This window comes from Anas acuta, chromosome 4, assembly GCF_963932015.1.
Source record: "Anas acuta chromosome 4, bAnaAcu1.1, whole genome shotgun sequence".
Lineage (NCBI taxonomy): Eukaryota > Metazoa > Chordata > Aves > Anseriformes > Anatidae > Anas > Anas acuta.
Genome location: NC_088982.1, coordinates 26817046 through 26837892, shown reverse-complemented (window position 1 = coordinate 26837892; position 20847 = coordinate 26817046). Strand labels below are relative to the sequence as shown.

Sequence of the window (20847 nt, the reverse complement as noted above, 5' to 3'; positions counted from 1 at the left end):
TTAGCATCAGTCTGCAGGTCCTTGGGAGCAGCCGTCTGAACCAGCCTTTATTCAAACTGCATTACCATGCCCACCCTGTCAGGTTCCTGTACCAGTGTAAGTATTAAAAACAGAGAACAAAGTTTTGGAATAGAGTGTTTCGTTTTTTTTTTTTTTTAGTGTTCTTGTAGGGATGAACATGAAAATCTTATGTGAACAATATTCTCATAGTGGACATGCTTTTTTAGCTGCATGTGATGCCTTCACTAGCACGAATTGCACTTATTTTTACAAATTGCCTTATCTTCCTTTTGAAAAGCTGTAGTACTGTTTTAGGTCCTATATTTACTTTACAGAAATACATGTTTTCAAAATCTTTTTTTTTCTCCTTTACAGGGAGTGTCTTGGGCAGCATGAGGTGAGTCTGGACACTGGCTTTTTTAAAATGAAATATGAAGTATATCTCCCTTTTTCAGTCTACAAAAAAAATAAATATATTGAAGACAAATATTACCTGACTTTCTTACGTTTTAAAACCAATGAAACACCTTATCACAAAAGCTTACATATCTGAGTTATTTTAGTCTGTTTTTGAAGAATATATAAATGTTTTTTAGAATTCTTGGATAGAAATTAAACTCATGATTTATGAAGCTATTTGTACATTCTTGCATAGTTGTTCAATTAGTGTTTACCTTGATTTTTGTGTGTTTCATTAAATTTGTTTTTTCACCCCTCTTTATTTTATAGTTATTCTTTTCTCCCTGTTCCACACTTTCCTCAGTCTTCCAGCAACTGATGTCCTTTGTTTGTTTTAAAAGGGTAGCGAATGTAGTGTGGTACAGGAAAATTAGTGGACTAAAAAGTTATTTTCTTGATGTGCAGCCTTCTCCAATCTCAAATGAAGTTATTATGTATTCTGGTTTATGTTATAAGAAACTCTAACTGACCTTGAAGCTAAAATAACAGGCATCAGTATTTATAGTTGTTTCTGAAAGTCAAGCAATGAAAGTGCAGCTAAAATAAATATAACAAATTTAGTTTCACTTTAAGGAAGTGAAAAATTCTAGAAAACAGTAAACTTAAAAATATTTAAAGATACCACCTCCTTTTTTTTCCTTTGACCTTCTTTAATAATCTTTTCCTCTCTGTTGTAATGGCAACCCAATATGTGGCAGCAACATCCACAGCTGTTTTTAACAAGTTTATACATCAGCAATCGATTCAGGCAATGCAGTTATTGATCCAAGCAGGCTGTGAATACAGCTTCCAATGAACTACTCTGCAGCTTGCTGGATGCTAACTCAAAATGTGCTTTTAGAATTTTAAAGAATAAAGACTAAAGAATAAAGACTAAAGAATAACTGTGCATTTTTGTTTGTTGTTGGAACAGTGGATTTTTGGCTTTGCTTTTCACAGTAAAACATCCATATGTATCAACCACTGTTTCATTTTGAGTCAATGATATCTCTTATGATACGGTGACATTTGATAAAACCTATCTTTCGTGAATTTATACTTAAACAAAACGTAAGCTTTGTGTAATTGGCCCAACATAACTTGCTGTAGTTAATGTAAGCAGTTTTGGCACTATTCAGGTTTGCATGGATGTAAACCCTCCATAAGAGAGGACAGTAGCTCTTCTTAGAGAAAGTGGTTCCAATGACCACATGTTTGTAACTGCTTATTTCAGAGTAACAAAACAAATCCCTTCTCTGTTGTGTATTAGTCTTAGCAGAGCCAGTCAATGGCTTTGAGTCATGTTTTTGTTACAGGTTAGTACAGAAAATAGAGAGGAATCTCAGGGAACATATTCTTAAGGGATTTATGTTTTCTGATGCTAGTTTAAACTTTCCTTCCCTGAGCCAACAGGGTGCAGTGCTTCCTTCCTGCTGCACTTCAGCAGCTTCTGGAGTGGAATTAAGTGTCCTAATCTTTAAGACTTTGATAGTGGTAGAAGCAAAGAATGTTTTGTTTGTTAATGTGCATGTGAAGGGGATGTTTAACTATGTGGCTTAGGGACATTTTTATGTACCCAAGGTACTCTTACCTTTAAACTAATTTACTTTTGTTAGCAAGAGAAACATTTGTGTATTTCTGAATACAGCCTCTCCTGTAGTAGTTCCCAGCCCTTGAGGGGATTTTCACTGGGAAATTCAAGTTTCACACGTAACAATTTTCTCAAGCAAAGTTTTGCTGTGAAGAGGATCTTGTTGTTGTACTATACATCAGGTATCAAAACAGCCCAACGTAAGTAATAATGATGTGGGAGGTACAAAAGAAAAAAGCTGGAATGAAGCAAGTTACAAGGACTTGTACTTTACCAAGATGCCTGCAGACAACAACTGGAAGAGTGAATGAATGCAAGGGTTTAGGAACTGTACGCTACTAAAAACATGTTTGCTGTCTTTACATTTTCACTTGGACAATAATTTTAATTTGTGTAAATGTTTGATTTTAAATATTGCCAAACTTTTTTATTTCACAGGCATTTAATTTAAAGCATTTGAAGGGACTGATTTAGTTCAACTTCTTGCAAGCCTATGTCTTTAGAGCAAGTGATTTATTACTTGAGACAACAGGCTTAAAACTACTTTTCAGAGTATGTAATTGTATCAAATCTGTGTTCACTGAAATATGATTATAACCTAAAATTAGATTTGTTGTGTCTTATGCAGCTTTCCTTTAAATAATTTCACTGGGTCCATTCTAAGTGGTTTTACATACATTTAGAAAAGTTAGTGATTCTTCATTAGATCTGAAAATTGAGCAGTACTCAATTCTGATTCAGATTGTAGATCAGAAAATCATGTATCATCACAGTTGCTGCCACCCCAAAATGAAAACTTGATGTTTTACTTTGCTTAGACTACTATAAGCTTTGGCGGTTCATAGCAGTAGCATACATGTGCTCTTTTAAAATCAAATTTGGAGATCTAATGGTTATATTCAAAATCTGATTTTATGGAAAAGCATTAATTAAAGCCTGTAGAAGGTAAATGAAGACAAAAAAAATCTTAACTGGATAGGGTATTTACGTATCTACTGTATTTAATTATTTTGTAGTTGCCTAATTTCATTAAATGCTATAGAGGAAGGAAAATGTTCTGATTTTGTTTGTGAGGAGTATTTAGAATATCCTGTGAAATCAGTCTCATTTTCAGGCAGACAGAAGTCTAAATTCTTGGTTTTGTGCAGAGGGTGCAGAGCCAAGATGTTCAGTCAACTAAAGCTGTAACATAAAATCACAGCCTTAGTCAAGTCAAAGTGAGTTATGTCACATTACTCTGTTGTGTAATAATGTCAGAAATAGTTTCTCTTTTTCTCTGTGAAATGATCACAACAAAACAAAAAAATTGTCAGCATCACATAAGCTAATTCTTTTTCATGTGAATATTATGTAATGTTAGGAAAATGGGAGCACTGAGTTTCCTCTGATGTTTTTGATATGGAGGGTATTTATACCCTTCAGCTTTAGGAAAGTAACCTAGTTAACAAAGTTAGGAGCTATACATTCCATCTCAGTGCCACTGAAAGTTAAAGCCTACTAAATAGATGCTCTGAATTGTACTAAAAAGCTCTGTTAACTGGAGTGTTACCCTCAAATAAGAAGGTAAGAATATATCACTCATAAGCAATTAAAATCCTGAGCCAGTCATTGAGCATTTTCTTCTTCCCCTTTCCATTTCTGTGAGTTATATTTGATATGGTGACTTTGCTTTTTAGAATGTCTGGCTTGCAGATTGTTTTCTATTTGTAGAATTGTAAGAATGTTTTGGGTTTGTGATGACCATGGCACAATCAGCCTTGTGAAAACAAGCTGTAGCCAGCTTCTGTAATAGTTGTAGAGCAGTTTGGGAACCTTTAATGGAAGGCATGAGTGTAATAAAGAAAGGAGGGCTAAATAACACCAAAGGATTTGAGGCTGCAGTAGTCTGTTTAAAGAAAAAGATGGAAGAAGGAAGATATGTTGTGAAAGTTAGCTTGTTTACATGTGGTAGAAAAGCTTGCTTTATTAATTAATCACTGTAAAACAAATGTGTGATTTTAGCAATAGGAACGTGAAGTCTCTATGTATTTAAAAAAAAAAAAAGTCAAATACTTTCCACTGGTTTTGTTCTTTAGCAAAGGGTACATTACAGAGAAATTTTTGTTCTAATGATACTGTATTTGTATGCATCTATCTAGATATACGCACTCTCTCAGAACGCATGTGCAGTATGTATATACAGACACAGTCTGCCTATATATATGTATATATCTCTTGTTTGTCACTTTCAGGTGAGTCCCTTACCGTGTCACTCTGCAGGTCCCTACTCATGTAAAAGACCTTGTGGGCGGCTTCTCAATTGTCAGAATCACACCTGCATGAAAGAATGTCACCATGTTACTAAAATCAACGGTAGTGCAGATGGAAAGAAGGTAGGCTGATTTTCTTTTGCTTTCGTTTTATTGTGTTTTATATATTGTTTTCAGTTTTAATTGGAAAATAAAGAATATGCTGCTGGAAGGCACAGGATCTATCTGAGATTCTGCTTGGAGGCTTGCATGTGATCTGTTCCCACTGATGCTGTGACATTTAGCTAGTCTGTATTCCTCAGACAATAAAACTTAGACAGCCTTAGGTATTTTATAAATGTGCACCTTTTTGTTTTACATTAACATACTATTATATTGCTTTGTAGTCATCAAAACCTCTTGTGACATGGATGTTTCTCCTCTAAAGTTAGTTTTCAGAACCGTTGGGATTGAGTAACCTGTTGATAATACCTCTAAACAAATGCACTTGCAATCTACTGGGGAAGCTACTGAGATGAGGTATACATGGATGGGTTGAGGAGGCTGGCATATACTTGTCAAAGAGTACTGGCAGTGCTGAAGAACAGGCAAAGACTTAAATCACTGGGGTGATGCATTCAGGTTTATCAGTATCTGCTGGAAACAGTCGTGAGACTGAGTTGCTGAAAATAATATGAAACAAAAAGAAAAATGCAAAGGTGACAAGGTTTGAACAAAGCACATAGCTTGTGCTTTGAGGGAATCATGCTTTGGAGCAAAAGAGCTTTATAAGATTTTAAAGCATTACTTCAGAAAAAGATTGCAATATAGTCTCTGGCCATTTAGAAAACTGAGGAAGCATTCAATTGGATACAAAATATAACTGTTATATTTTAGCTTAGTGTTACATTTTAACTTAAATAGGATAATTTACTTGTGAGTTCCAATCTTGAAGAAGTGTCATCATCTATTAACTGTATATATTGCAGTTACTTTATTAATTTATTAATGATTGTAGAACTTCTGTCTGAAGAGTGTGAGCTGTTAAGGCAACTTGGGAACCAGTAACTTGCAGCAGCAGAGTGACATCAGTAAATCCTAAGTGACAACTCTTTAAATATCTCAAGTTATGACTAAGAGAGTGCTTACTCCTTCAGTTAAACCCATTGAAATGCATATTGATCAGGATTATGCCTAGCTCTTTTTTGAAGGAAACAATGCATTCTCAAAAAAAAGGGATGCTTTGTACCTGGGAAGTATGGGTAGATATCATTGTTCAATTTTCTTTATGTTTTTACAAACTCCATTTGGTTTTGACGTTTTAGAGCTTTTGTTCTGTTATTGTGATAAACTAAATTGCAGATATAGTCAAAAAAAATGGCTGATAAAATTTCTTGTCTGTGTCTGTAATGATTTTTCTGTCTGGAATTAAGGTTTGTTCTGCCTGTTGTTAGAAAATACAGTAGAAAGGCCAGCAGTTTGCTCTTACACGCTGTTAAATTTTATCACAGTTTTCAAAATGCTTTGAATTGCTGTTAGCTTTCCTAGATGTTAATTTGGGGAGAGGGACTGTGTTTTGTAAATTATCATTGTACAAAGGTTTGTTTTTAAAATTCTTCAGCAAAAATTATTCAAATGTAAGCAGAGGAAAATAGGGGGAAAGCTGTATTAAAACTTAAAACCTTATGCCCTTATATTAAACAGCAAAAAAAATGAAAACTGGCATGGAATTAGTCCTTTTGGAGAAGCATTGTGTAGCCTCATTCTTGGGTAAATTGGCTTTACTTTGACTGGCTTTTGTGAGACTGAGCATTTGAATGTGGTGCTATGCCTTAAAGAGTGTGCTGGATAAGTTCAGTTGTTAAATCGTGTCAATTTGTCTGTGTATTTGCAGACTGGGGTTGTGGATAAGTTGTTAAGAATATGAATAGAAATGGAACCTCATTTGTCTTGCTAATGTTCATTTCATACTTTTTAGAAGATTATGCAGGCTATCATACATGTATGGAAATGGAATGACTTAGTTTGCTTTTTAAACTTCCACGCCCCTGTATTGCATGTATCATAACTAAAGCATTAAAATATTGTGTTGGGTGGGAAGAGATGTATGAATATGAAATTATTTTTCTGAGAGTTTTCCACAGAGTGTTAACAGACTTAACAGCAATTTTCCAAAGCGCTAATACTGAGAGGTTCTTTTATGTCTAGGAGGCAAAATAGAACTTTGTTTTTGACCTACTAACTCTGGCATTTCTGCTTTTCTTTTTAAAACACATTTTAATAAAAACACATTTTAATATTTTGCTTGAGGGATATCCAACTGAATAGCTGAATTCTTTTGGTAAAAATACCCCAACTGTTTCTTCTATCTAAAGGCTTGTAAGTGACGTCTAGCAAACAAATGGTTGGTGTTTTCTTTAGTGCTTTGTTTTTATTTTGTTAGGCAGGTCCAGAATGTTTGCAGTGTGAAGAGGAGTGTACCAAGCCACGGCCACCTGGCTGTTCTCACCGCTGTGTTTTACCCTGTCATCCCGGGGATTGCCCATCATGTCTCCAGATGCTTAAAATAAAGTGTCACTGCAAACTGTCAGTTCTGTACATCGAATGCTTGTAAGTGTCAGAATCGGACTTTTCATTTGAATGCTACTAATTGGAAACCATTTGACGTGTATGGGGATGGGAGACACCTCTATGGCAAGTTATGAAACTTCTTTTAAAGGTTATCATTTGTAGTATAATGCATTGTTTTAAGATTTAAAATTTGCCAGTGTTTTTATTTGGTGTTACTGTACTAATATAGCTAAAATAACTGTATTTGTGTGGAGTCCCATGAGCAGAACTGATTTATAATGCTTATAATTCAGTAATATTTTGAGTTACGCAAATGTATAGTAATCTACATAATGTTTAATCTATATATGGGTCTTTTACAGTGTATAAAGAATTAGAATTAATGTAGCTAGTATAAAAGATCCTTACTGCTAAAACTTTGAAAAATATAGACTTGTAAAAAAAAAAAAAAAGTCCTTCAAACTCTGTAGTTATTGGAAAACATTAATAATAACTTGTGCTTCTTTTTAATTATTTGTAAGTGTGTGGGTAGAGGGAAGATAGGCTTTACCTAAATATAAGGTGGGCTTGTGGATTTAAGCATTATCCTCTGTATGCATATTGCTCTGAAAACACTCGTCCTACTTGTAGCCTTTTTTTTTTTTTTTTGGTGTATGTTCCCTTTAAAGTACTGTAAATCCTCTTCATTTGTGTTCTTCTGATAGAGACATAGTGGATAGTGGCCGTAGGATGTGGCCAAATTACCTTACTTTTCTTTACAATGAGATACACTTAAAATGCATCACTAACTGTATTGACTCCTCTTTTTTTTTTAAACTTTGGAATTGACCACAAGTACATCTTTTCCTTTATAGAAAACTAACGTCTGCTGATTTAAAAGAAAAGGATCTTCTAACTTCCTGCAAAAATCAGTGTCCAAAAGAGGTAAGCCATATTAACAAAGAAGTATTTGATTTGATGGACATCTGGAAGTCTGTGAATTTTATTTTTGTAAGGTTTTTGATACAGTTTCATAGGCTAAGCAAATTGAAGAATCTTAGTCTGAAGTAATACACTAGGCAGTAGATGCACAGGTGGTTTGTGAACTGTATCTGGAGGACAGTTACTAATGTCTTGCTGCCAAAGTTATACTGAATGATTTGGGATCTGTCTCCAGGGCAGTACTAGTGAGTACTTTCTGTTCATGGCTTGCAAAGTTAAGCATACAGGTGAGGTTGAATGTGGAAGAGTATGTTCTTTGATGTGGTTGAAAACTGATATTGAAAATATATATCCCTAAAATAATGGGGTGTGGTTTGGTTAGAACAAATAGAAAATCGTGCTCTTCATTTTTCTTGTGCAGGGCTGTTAATCACTGTGCAACAATTTTGGGAAGGAAAAAAAAAAAGGGTGGGAGGGGGTGGGACTTGACAAGTGAGATAAAGTTGTTAAAGCCTGACTGTGACAGTGAAATGTTTAGTAGTATGAAGTTTAAGACAAGCCAGTTAATCTCTTTAAGAAGAGAAGAATAATATCCTTAATATATGACGTACAGGCTATGAATGACTGTAAGTGTCAGGAAGGTTCCTGTTAAATACTGCTTTTTGAGAAGTAAAGCTTGTAGAGCATGGGAAAAATTGGTTGGAGAAGCTGCAGAATTTTCATCAGTTGCAGCTTAGACATGTATCAGGATTAGTCCAGTTGTGGATGTTACTGCTGTAAGACATGAGGCATGGGCCAAATGACTTCTCCTGGACCTTCCCAGCAAGGTTACTCTGTGCTGCTTGTGTGTTTTCAGAAATCCACGTATCACTTACTGCGTCTTTGTTCTTTAGTTGTCATTCGTTGTGGTGATGCTAACACTCCTTTCTTCGCTCTGTTCCCCGTTTTTTTTTTTTTTTTTTAGAAAACTAAAAAGTGGAAAAACATGAATAGTCAGGGATATTTTGGGAAGTGTTTCCATGCTAAGCTCTTCAGGATTTCTTAGAAATTTCTTAGAAATTCTGCTTCCCTGCAATAAAGAGAATGCTTGAACATTTGAAGTATTGAAAATACTTAATCACATCATTATTTATTGTTTTGTTATTCTGTTTTGGCCTTTTACTGTGGAGCTATGTCTCTGTTACCAGCAGCGTTTAGCTGGCACTCATAAGTAGTCCGTTTCAGCCCCTCATTCTCCACTGATTCCACTAGGCTCCTTTATGCTGGTTTGCCTACAACATTCTCTAGTCTCAGACTTACCATCTTACCTAATCTTCTTAATTCTGCCTCAACCAAATAAACATAGGTTCAAAACTCTTCTTTTGTTGCGTTATTTTGTAGTGCTCAAGGCGTCAATTTTGAATCCTTGCCATACACTTCTGGTTTTTGAGTAAATGCAAAAATTGATGGTATTCCTGTTTGTTTCCAAACAGTCTCTGTTCCTCTGCTTTTCAGACAAGATTGTTAACTCATCAATGAAACCCCAACAAAGTCTGTGCTCTGTGCCTACTGACATCTTCTGCTTTTTGCCCTTGTAGATGTCTACGTGTGGTCTTCTCTATTCTGTTCATCCTCCTTATGTGTCTGTTTTGCACAAGTAAATGAATGTGCCTGTCACCATTTTCTCATCTGGATGTCTGAAAGTTCTCTTCCTGGCAGGGGAATGCTTTAGGATATTATTTCATTGTCCATTTACTTCTTAATTTAGTCCTTTCATTTCCTTCTCTTTCTTTGGTTTTATTTGCTGCAACACTTCCTCCTCTTTATTTTCAAGAGTACTTATAATCTCTTAACATGAACTGTGTGTTCCTGTACTTCAGCTTCTCTTCAAAGATTTTTTCTGTATCTCATCTTTGACTTTGATTAATGTAGCCGTTGTGATTTTTCTGGACGTAATCCCAAAACACAATCTGTGGTTCAAAATCTGTCCAGTGGCAGTACTGAATTATAGCTTGCAGTTAAGAATTGCCCTGCTGCACAGATGATGCCTTTATTTTAAACTGATTTCAGTGGGTTTTGGACGGGTAGCTCAGAACAACAGAATTGGATAAAGCATTTGTTTACCTTTTAAAATCCTCATTCCAAAAGATGCCTTAAAAATAAGGATTTATGCAGCTTCTGCTGACTGCAAAATCTTTTAGTGTAATTGATGATGCAAAAATGCATACCCTTCTCTTCCTGTGTCTCTAGCTCTATTTCTTACTAGTTTTCTTGAAACAAAAAAGTATTAGTGCAGTCCTGCTTCAGTTAACTTGTATCTTTGTTTTATTGCTTGTTTTTTTTATCCTACTTTTCCTGATCCTGTTTTGATAACTTCAAAAGTACTGCATGTTCTTCTGAACTTTTGTCTAAAAAAATTGTTCCCTTTTTTGTAGATATTGAACAGTGCTAGGAATACTGTATCTGTATTATGAGTATATTGTATCACTAGGAACTTTGGGAAAGCTGGCAGTCCTATAACACAAATGATACTAATAGCCTCTTTTAATGGAATCAATGATATTATAAATATGATTTGAAGGAGCAGTCTTAACAGATACCCCTTTGCTACAGTCCCTCTTCTCCTACCCCAGCAAATACAGGAATACGGGTCAAGGTTGTTGAAGGGTCCTTATGACAAGAACTTACAAGCAACTTGGCCAAAAGATAAGGCAGATAAAATACAGAATTTACAACTTATAAAGTTCACAATCAAATATTTCTGCTCAAAACCAAATTGAAAATGTTTTGTGTTGTCCTCACAGACTCAAATTCTAGTTACAGTTTTATGAGAATTTCCTTCTTCAGTGTCAGAAGCTGACCTTGGTTTACTGAGCTAGAAGAACTCAGTGAAACTGCTGTTTGTTAAAAATCAGCACGTACTGTAATTCCACCAAGTTTAGCAAAATGGCTTTTAGCAAAATTAGGTTCAATAAAATTCAGTATTCTACTGAAGTCTTAGTTCTGAGATGTTTGTCTATTTGGTTAATGGAAACTGTTTTAGGCAGTATACTACCATATTTGAATTACAGGTAGCATGCTACTTTCGGGGATTATGAAAATGGGTTATTGTCTGGTGCCTTGAAAAAATACAACAGGAACTTGAAAGTCTCGCCAGGTTTCATGCTTTTGTTTTGGCTGTGGTAGTATAAAGCTAGAAAGACTTCGAGTATTATACAGTACAGCTCGTATTTCCTTTCTGCTTTAGGGAGAAGCAAAGTCTTTGATATTGCTACAGCTGTTAGATGGGAAGCTTTAATTAAAAAGTTCTATTCCTTGTTTTGTAGCAATAACTAAATATCCTGTTGAAGGAAATTTAACTTTTTTTTTAATCAGTGGTGATTAAATTCTTATGATCATGTTAGCAGATGTTTTGGGATAAATCTTAAATTCAAGTTTTAACAGTCTGCCAGCTTTCATTGTTTATAGATTCATAGTATTTGTGAATCCATTTAACACATTTTCCTCTATGTAATTATTATTTTCTTGACAAAATAAGAGTATTTTGCACTTTGATAGTGTCTTAACGTGGTCCCATGTTTCACATTGTGACACATCTATGTTAACGTGTTAGTGCCATAGAGGCAAAATCTTAAGTTTGAGAAAAAATGAAAAAATGAAATAAATGTTACTTCTAGGTCGCTAATTAAATTCTGTAAACACAGCTTGAAAAAGCATGTGGCTTGCAAAAACTTCATTTTGCAAGATGCACAGCTTTGCTTCTATCATGAGGGGATTTTCCTCCGTGTCTGGTTTAAGCAGTGGAGGTTTTCATAGAGCTCTGGAAGAAAAGCTACTCTAAACTGAAGAGTTTACCCCATGGGTTGGAAGTGATAAACTCAACTCTTGTACTCTTGCTGCTCAAGAGCGATGTTTTCCTTGTATGTGTGTTAACAGGTTGTGTTTATTACCTGCTGGTGGAAATCAGTTAAATGTCCATAAATGTTGACTGTTCTTGTCATCATCGGGCATGTTGTGATTTAAATGCATTGCGAAAGTGGAAAATGCTCATAAGCGTTTTGTTTGTGTTCAGAGTTGTGGATTAAATGGCTTTCTTTGTAAGAGCTTGCCATGACAAATACACAGCCTGATCATTTTAGCTTTTAGCTCGCTAGCTATTGACAAGAAGACACATTTACCATGAAATAGATCTGAAATAGATCTGAAATAGATCACTGTACATTTTAGCACCCAGAAACTTAGCATGTACACTCAAAACCAAGCAAAAAACCTTTTTCCTTCCTTCTCATTGCAGTATTTTTTCCAGCAGAAGTGGTAGAATTGCTTTTGTTTTCTGAGCTCATGGGGGCAATGTTGTTTTCTCACTCTGTTAATATATGAAATCAAGAGGGGCAGTTAGTTTTGCATTGGAGGGAGTAAGAAGCAACTTACACTGCCAGCTTCATTCTTGCCCTGCTGGGTGTGAACGGAGTAGTTCCACGCGCTAAATGGGTAAATACAGATGTCAGGGTTGGGTTAAACATACTTGTGTGCTGTGCTCTGGCAGTATGTGGCATAAGAATTTCTATTGCAGTAGCACCTGGAGCTTCACATGAGTGCTGCTGTCCAGAATTGTCAGCTTTGACATTTTTGACATGTCAGTTCTAAAACTGTTCGGGTTTTGACATTATTACTGCAAATGTGCCTAATTCATATGCAAGAGTTAGCTGGAAGCAGTAGTTCTAGCCACATCTTTCTTGCCAGTGTGGGACATCTTGCAGGTGAGACTAGGTTACTGTTACTGTGTGATGCTTTTGGGTAGGGAGCCAGAAGGAGGCTGATTCTCTTACTGTGCTGCAGTAGCAAACTGATTTTGCAAGGTTGGTGGTCGCTGTTACGCAGACTCTGCTCCTGGCTGGAACTCTGACCCCAGTAGCACAAAAGGCTTAAAGACAAGCTTTTCCCTCAAAAATGCAAGATTGATTTGCTGATGATCATTTGTGCCAGAGAAAATTAAGTTTCTTCTTTGATAGGGTGACTAATTTTTTTCCCTTCAGAAAAAAGGAAGATTATTAGATCTGCCACGTCATGTTCCAACAGAAGCATTGCCATACAGTGAATATCTGGTTAACATAATGAAGAGGATTAAGGTGTACTAAAGGAAACATCTCCTTGTAGGCTTTTTTCTTATAAAACCAACCTTCCTCTTACCCCCCCCCCCCCCCAAACTATAAACAACACCAAAAAAAAAACCAAAAAAACCCTAAATGGGGATTTGGAGCAAGAGATGTTAGCAGTAAGGAAATTTTCCCAAGGACCAGCTCGAGGACTGATCCTGCATTGTTTTCAGTAATGACCTTGGCACCAAATACACGTTGGGATTTTCAGATGAAAATTTGTGGAGTGTTGTCGGTACATGACAGCTGAAGAAACACATGTGCAGAACACATGCATGTGGAGCATGTTATTAGCTATAGGGAAAAAAAAAGTAAGACCATGCATGTCAAAGCTAATATGAAGTTCTTGAGAGACAGCAGAAATTCTTATTGTCACAGCACGATTAGCTGGAGAGAAATGCAAATGAGAGCTTGCTTAAGATGTTAAGGGGAAGATACTTTATTAAGAATAAGTTTCAATTAAGGCATTGTACAAAGTCCTTCCAGCTGAGATGTCATTTGGAATATTACACGTACTTCTGGCTACTGTATTCAAGAAACGTTGATTTAAGCTGGTTGAAATTCAATGAAGGGAGTAAAGAGCCTTTTATGAAAGGACAGTAGAGAATTGTTTCAATATGAGGATAAGAACTAATAGATTTAGGCTGGCTAAAAAAAAAAAAAGTGCTTTCCTCTTAAAGTGAGGCCCTATGTCGACTGTGTCTCCCCCCATCACTGTTTTCATGGTAAGGTCACAGGGACCGTATGAGATGGCAGCCTGGGCTTGATGTCTTAGAGGTTCATTCTAGTCCTGTGTGAAATGGGATGAGAGTAACTGGAAAAACAATTCCCAAACCACCAAATATCTATCAGTGTAACAAGTTTGTGACTTGACATGAAAACACGTGCACCTGTTGCATAATTTTAAAATGGAAAATTTTATGTTCTGTTTTAGGTGTGATTTCGTGATTCTAGTTTTGAGGTTAACTAAATCATGTTGTACTTCTAAGGACCAAATTTACTAATGTAATTTTGTAATTGTGTAATGTAGTGTTCTCATTCTTGTGGATGATGTGATATAGTATGTATACCTTTTCAGTTATTAATAAATGAAAAAGATGTATTTTAAAGTTTCCAGAATCACAGAATCATCTAGGTTGGAAGAGACCTCCAAGATTACCTAGTCCAACCTCTGACCTAACACTAAAAAGTCCTCCACTAAACCATATCACTAAGCTCTACATCTAAATGTCTTTTAAAGACCCCCAGGGATGGTGACTCAAGGGTATCTTAATCCCTTGATGGCAGTTAACAGTTGACATTTCACTTTTGATTAAAAAAAAAAAAACAAAAAACAACAAAAACACTCCAAAATATTTTTAACAGTTTTCAATAGTTTTGTGATTTAGAAGTACCTTTACAAATAAATCAAACAGATATTTCATCTGAGTTGTCACCTTCAGTTACCAACAGTATTGGGTTATGTAATTGAAAATGGTAAATCAATGTTGTGAATATTTTTTTGGGGTGTTTGTATGAGCAAAGTCAGTCAAGCTCCTAACAGTAAGTGGAAAAAATTTTATTTGAATTCTTGTCATTTTTTAATCTACTATAATGCTGGGAACACTGTTACATTCCTAAAAGGTAGCATATTTAAATTATATATAATCTATGATAATATTTTGTGTGTTAATATTTGAATGATAATATTTTCATTATAAGTGATTTGCCATGGCAGTTTAAAAACTTCTATATCAGATGTCAAAAACAGGATAATTTACCAAATGCAGAAGTTTAGGATTTTGTGAAATTAATTTGGACATAAGAATGTTGATGACCTGTATTTGACTTCTGCATAGTTCAAAACTAAGTTTTATCTGCAAGAATTTCTTTAGTATTTTGACTTCTAATTCTTCTCTTTTGTTGGTTCTGTCTCATCTACAATTTGCTATAGTATGTTTAATTTCAATTTTCTGTTTTTTTCTTTTTTTTTGTGTTTGTTTCTTCTTACTTTACCTACTTGTATTCCCCCAACATACAGGTAGTTAGGGTAGTTGTATAAATTACTGTGGAGAGGACTGTTCATATATGATTTGAAGGAATAATTGTCTTTTAATCAAGCTGTGCAAATAAAAGATATAATTCAACAGAAGCTGAAAAGCTGTGAGTAACAAGCAAATATGTGAAGGGAAAAAAAGTCAACTTATTTCACAAGTGGAAAAAAATGATAAGCTGAATGAGTTTTCTGTTTAGCTGTGATGTCTGAAATAAAACTAGCTCATAGATTCCTTGTAATTTTACAGTAACTTACTGTGTGGGGATTTTTTTTTTCTGTTTGTAGTTGCCCTGCGGTCACCGGTGTAAAGAGATTTGCCATTCAGGTTGCTGTCCTCTGAACTGCAACCAGAAAGTTAAACTCCGATGTCCTTGTAAGAGACTGAAAAAGGTAAATTGTTATGCTACTGCTTTGAGAGTGATGCATTTTCTTTGTGTGTTTCTAGGTTTGTGTGGATGGATTCTCTGGTGCAGATTGGAATAGTATGAGTTACTGAGGTAGAGCTGTAACAGTTCACATCAGCTGGAGATCTGGGTGGCACAATCAAAAGATTCTATGGAGAATATAAAATCCTGTTAGCTGCCAGACTTACAAAATATGTTAGCTTCCAGACTTAGAATACTTCTGTCTTCAAGTACACTTGAATTTTTGTAGCTCCTCTGGAAGAACAGTCAGATGATCAGGAGTGATTTAAGAAGAAAAAGCACATTTTCCTGATGGTATCAGGAAAGCTTATAATTATAAAAGTTGGAACAAGCACAGATGTTGTGAATCTCTAACCAATGTAAAATTGCTTAAGGTTCTTTGCAACACTAAAAGCAAATAGAGGCATTAGTGTTAGCTTATTATCCTTAGCTTTTAACAGAGATAAGGAACAAAGCAATGTAACAAGTTCATTATAGCTATATGGTGAACTCTTGGCAAATACTAATGACTTAAAAGTTAACTAAATGACTTAATTAAGCATGGTTAAATTATTTTTCTACATATAGTGTAGAATACCTGTGTATTTAGTCTTTTGTGTCTGCAGCCTTCCATGTGACCTTGAAGATGAGGAGAAACAGAATTTAGTATCTAATAATTACAATTGAATTCTCCTCTTCAGAAATACCAATCTTCTCCCCATGTATGCTACTGTTAAAGTATATTGTTTATAGGACACTTATTCCAAGCTACCCTCTAAATATACCTTATCTTGATGGTGAACAGATGATCCAGGTTTACCAGATGAACCTCAGTGTTTCTGTTCTGCTGCCATCACCTGAATTTTCTTTCACAACACCTGTTGCTATTAAAACAGGCCTGTCACCAACACTCTCATAAGATTATCTGTTCTTTGCTTTGAATGGGCTAGTTCTAACCTTTTCCTGTAGTTGTGCTTGGTCCCACTTTTCTGTCCTTGGAGCTTGCTGCAAGAATTAAGTATTTCATTTTGTAAGCTTTGGAGATCAATATCAGCCTTCCTAACCTGTTTTCTTATCAGAGGAGTCATTGAACCAGCACAACCAATATCAGATGTACGAGTTCATGGCTTGAGTGTAAAACAGATTTTTTTTCATCTTCTTCTGGTGTTGAAATTAATGTGGCATCATGACACTGTGCATATGGAAATATAAGGACATATTAACCACTTGAATTTGTAACTGTCAACTTTTAGCAGACCATATTCTTAACCATCTCCTCAAGTGTTTTTTTCTTTTACATGCTTGAATTGCTCTGAAGAATAGTTAGGTTTCCAAAAAATATTGTCAAACAGTATCCATACCCTTAAAAAGTTTTTAAAAAAAGTGTCTTATTCATAAGTTGAATTCTTATTTTTTTTGTTTAACATCACATAAGTAAACTTCTGTGGATTTTTTGCATGCATTATGAACATTGAAAACTTGTTCTGCTTCTCGTCAAAATTATGAAAACCAGTATAGCTTCTTTTATGTTAGCATGCTTTCCTGCGAAGTCCTTCATAGGCTAGTAATACGGATAACAACAGTTCTGTCTTCTTTCTTTCTGTTTTTTTTTTTTTTTTTTTTTGTGTGCGTGTCTTCAATATTAGTAAGGGGTAGGGGGGGAAGGGGAGGAAGTGAGGGAGATCTTCCCATGACCAGACCTTGCCCTGTAGTCTCAGCCAGTTAAGAGAATGCATATGAAGTTGCTGAGACTCTGAATGGTAACTCTTTCTACCAGAGTTCACAAGGTTATATTACTTTGTCTTAAATAAACAAGCAGGCAAAAAAAAGAAAAGAGAGAGGAAAAATTAAACGGAACTGTTTAAGGAAGACACAAAAGGACACTTCAGTACAAAGCTGCAATAAATACTTATTCATTAGCTTTATTCTCTGTGTAACAACAGTTTTAACAAATAAGAATGTTTTACAATTATTTTCATAACAAAATGAACATTATAATTTCAATTTTATGTAGGGAAATAGATTATAAACTACTGAATTTATACTTAACAGGAAGTACAATGCAGCAAGATACAAGAAGGCCAAGTTTCACTGGAATGTGATGCATTATGCAAGGAAATGAAACGGAAGGCATCTGAGGTAATATATCCATTGTAGCTATAATTTATCCTCATTGCTTTGAGAAAAATTGGAAAAAATGAATGTGGAATTATTTTTTCAAGACAATACCGGCAAGCAGTACAACGTAATTCAATGTGCGGTTTAATAGCAGCTACCTTTTCAGACTATTAAATTTGGCTTAGTGGAGAAAATCGCACTGCTTGTAGACAGTGCTAATTAACTCAGTGAACTCCTGTGTTAAAATAATACTTTTTTTTTTAACATACTTTGTTAGAATTGGAGCTTTCCTGTTCTGCTGAGATCAAGTGGAAGTCATCGCTGCTGCTGATCAAAGCTGTAAGATTAGGGCCAGCCACTTCACAGGACATTTAGATCTGCTTTTTCCATTTGAAAGTTGGTCAGATTGAGCACTCGTGAAGTATGTGATCTTGTCACATGCTATTATCCTGTACTAGGAGTATGGAAAGATTTCAGCAGTTGCAGTAAGCTTTTCAGCCTATTACATGTATATGCAGGGCTACTCTCTAGTTCTTCTGTGTTATGAGGTAAAGAAACTACTGCATTATCTTACCTGGAGAAACAGAATATCGACATTGTTTCTGTAAGGCCAATAAAAGCAAAGAGTTGGTGCATAAATTGCTTGACTTTTATCAGCTAAGTATCAGATGTAATAAACATACAATCAAAAAAACTCAGTCTGTTGAGCAAGTCAGAAGTCAAACTGACTTTTCTACTTCTGCTCGGAATTTTGGGATTAACAAGCAAATTCTAACATACCATATAAACCAAATCTTAGGACTTTGCAAGCAGCTCAAATGCTAAAACTCTAGAAATCTGAACACTAACAAGCCATTCCAGTAAGAATGTGGAAGAAGTGAGTTTGTAACAGGTGGAGTGCACTAAAGCTGGGTGAATTCATAAAAGCCTACAGGGAACCAGGACACAGGAACACATTTCAGTGTGGTGCAGCGCGGTGTCAGCTGCTGTCTTGCATTAGCAGATATTCCTATTTCTTGCTCATGCTATTGCATCCTACTAGGAGGAATGTTCCAGTGCAACAAGCAAGTGATTACAAGTTTCTACTATAAGCAGTGCCACAGATACATTGCATGGTGTAACCTAGTTTTGTGTACCTTCTTCACAAAAGAAAATGGATTTCTTTGTTGTGGGTTTTTATATGAGATTTGATTAAAATTCTTACTAGGAACCTTTTAGCAGCCTGTGTGGATTTGCAAATGACATGCTAGAATGATCTCCTATGATACGCACTTTATTATGTCAATTACTACTTAATGTGTCAAGACTGTTATAATTGCAGATGTTTACAAAAATAGCGTAGTTTGCACCATTGCAAAGTGACAGTTAGTTTCCAAAAATGAAGTGTGTTAACTCTTAATAAATTAACTCTTAATGGAATTCACACACTGAGTGTATGCACTTCTGAGGAATTCAAAGTGTCTTTATTGTACATTTTATTAAAGAAATAGTTCTAGATTTTTTTTTTCCTGCACTGGTTATAATGGATAATCTTCCTATGTATCCTATGTATCTTACACAAATATAACCACACCATTGGAGAAAAAAAAAAAGCTCTTCTGTTGCTTTATTCCACTTTGTGGGTCACTTTTTTTCTTTTGGAGCTGATATTCTGCCATTAGATGGCAGTGAAATACCAGGAGCGTAGTTGTGCATTTTTTTTCCCACACCAAACTCTCCTGTTTCAGATACACGTGGCTGAAAAGGTCTCTTATATGCTTTTGTAGAGAAGTTGTCATAGTCTGGTTTGATGGAATTCTTAATAACATTTGATATAAGTTTTTAAAATCTATAAAATTGTCTGAAAACCTGCAAATAGGACTGTTTCATTGACCCTATCCTCAGCATGCACTCTTTGAGCTACAGTGTTCTGAAGCACGAGCTACTGTGCCTTCTGGCTAGCCTTCAAGAGTTCTTGAATTGCAAATTGATTGGAACAAATTCCATCTGCAAACCATATCGGGTCAGTTGTCACTGTTAGTATGCAAATTGTGTGTGTGCGTACACATACAGAACAGTTATTAGGATCAAGGTGGTTTTTAATTTCAAGTTATTAATCAGATTTGTACGTGTAAAATTACAAGGTAGTGGTTCAGTGGCCACAGTGCTCCCTCTGTTACAAACTTGACTCCTGTTAAGGCACAGAATTAAATTTGCTTTTTTATTGTGAAAAATATTTGTCTTAATCCTATTTAGTATTTTCACAGTCTTCAGGATTTTGTGGCCTGTTAATCACCTATTTTTCACCTGATGAATCTGTTGTGTATCTTCTTTAGATGAAGTCACTCCATCCTGTTGCCCTTTACACGTGTTCAGACTACACATCCTTTTGTTATTGCAGGACCAAAACTGAATGCACGAGCTAAGAGTCAAGTTCATCATGTGTTCATATTTTAATGTGTTTTCTGTACCATTTTTTTTCCTTGTAATTTCTGGCATTTAATTTGCTTTCTTGAACAGTTCCAAACACTTGTACAGAATTGTCAGTTTTAAGTCCAAGGTTTCTTTTCATATGAATTTCTGATGGTGGAGCGCATATAATTAAATTCATAGTTTGTGTTGCATCAAGGGCATTAAAGTAGTTTGAGTATGCATTATCCAATATATGTCATTCAGTACAAATGTAGAGGCTTCCTTCTGCTCTGTTAGTCAGGAAGTATTTGAACTACTTGGAATGAAATTATATTTAAGAATTATCTGTATGTGTACAGTGTACTGAATTGAGGATTAAGTTCCTGAAAACTTACAGTGACTTTCTTAAGGAATTTCTCCTGGCTGTTAGTGAATAAACTTTTTTTCTCCCCAGGTTTTACATTTGTCAGTTGAGCTTGTCGAGTTAGTTAGAAGTTCACTTTATAGCCTGCTAGCATCCATTATATGCGTTGTGGTTTTCAAATGTGAGTTGATATAGCTTCTTGGAATATTTTGTAATCTGAATAAGTTCAGAGCTCACTTGATTGATGTTTTGCTCCCTTTTGCTTGAACTGTTCTATAAAGTGTAATTATGAGAAAATTGGTTTAGCTGCTTTACAACAGTTGCTTATCACTTGGTATGTCTGAACAGATAAAAGAGGCAGAAGCCAAAGCTGCTATTGAAGAAGAGAAACGAAGACAACAGGTATCGGCCTTTCTTCTTCCCCCTTTACTAACCTTGTACTGTTAGTACGTTTGTATCCATCATGAGAGAATCAAGAAACCTAAATTGGTCTTTGTCCTTCAAGGTCTGGTGGGGATGCAGGCTGTATTTACTGTACCTGCTATTGCTGGTCAGCGTACGTTGTCATCAGTGTAATCCAAGAAGCTTCTGTGCCAGCTACCTGGAGAGACTAATACTAATCTTATTTATGAAATTAACTGTAAACTCAGT

General features: G+C 35.4%; 1 protein-coding gene and 1 long non-coding RNA gene across 2 annotated transcripts in view; both read left to right on the top strand.

Annotated features, from left to right (window-relative positions):
• Positions 1 to 20847, top strand: part of NFXL1 (nuclear transcription factor, X-box binding like 1) — a 41852-nt gene that overhangs the window by 13613 nt on the left and 7392 nt on the right. The window contains exons 14-21 of the mRNA XM_068680276.1: positions 5 to 96; positions 376 to 397; positions 4261 to 4401; positions 6701 to 6867; positions 7683 to 7752; positions 15205 to 15309; positions 17376 to 17462; positions 20545 to 20598. Of these exons, the coding sequence (XP_068536377.1) occupies positions 5 to 96; positions 376 to 397; positions 4261 to 4401; positions 6701 to 6867; positions 7683 to 7752; positions 15205 to 15309; positions 17376 to 17462; positions 20545 to 20598 (738 nt within the window). The remainder of the gene's footprint in view (positions 1 to 4; positions 97 to 375; positions 398 to 4260; positions 4402 to 6700; positions 6868 to 7682; positions 7753 to 15204; positions 15310 to 17375; positions 17463 to 20544; positions 20599 to 20847) is intronic.
• Positions 404 to 4172, top strand: LOC137855764 (uncharacterized). The gene is made up of 2 exons (XR_011095924.1): positions 404 to 3515; positions 3828 to 4172. It is a non-coding gene; the product is annotated as an uncharacterized lncRNA (long non-coding RNA).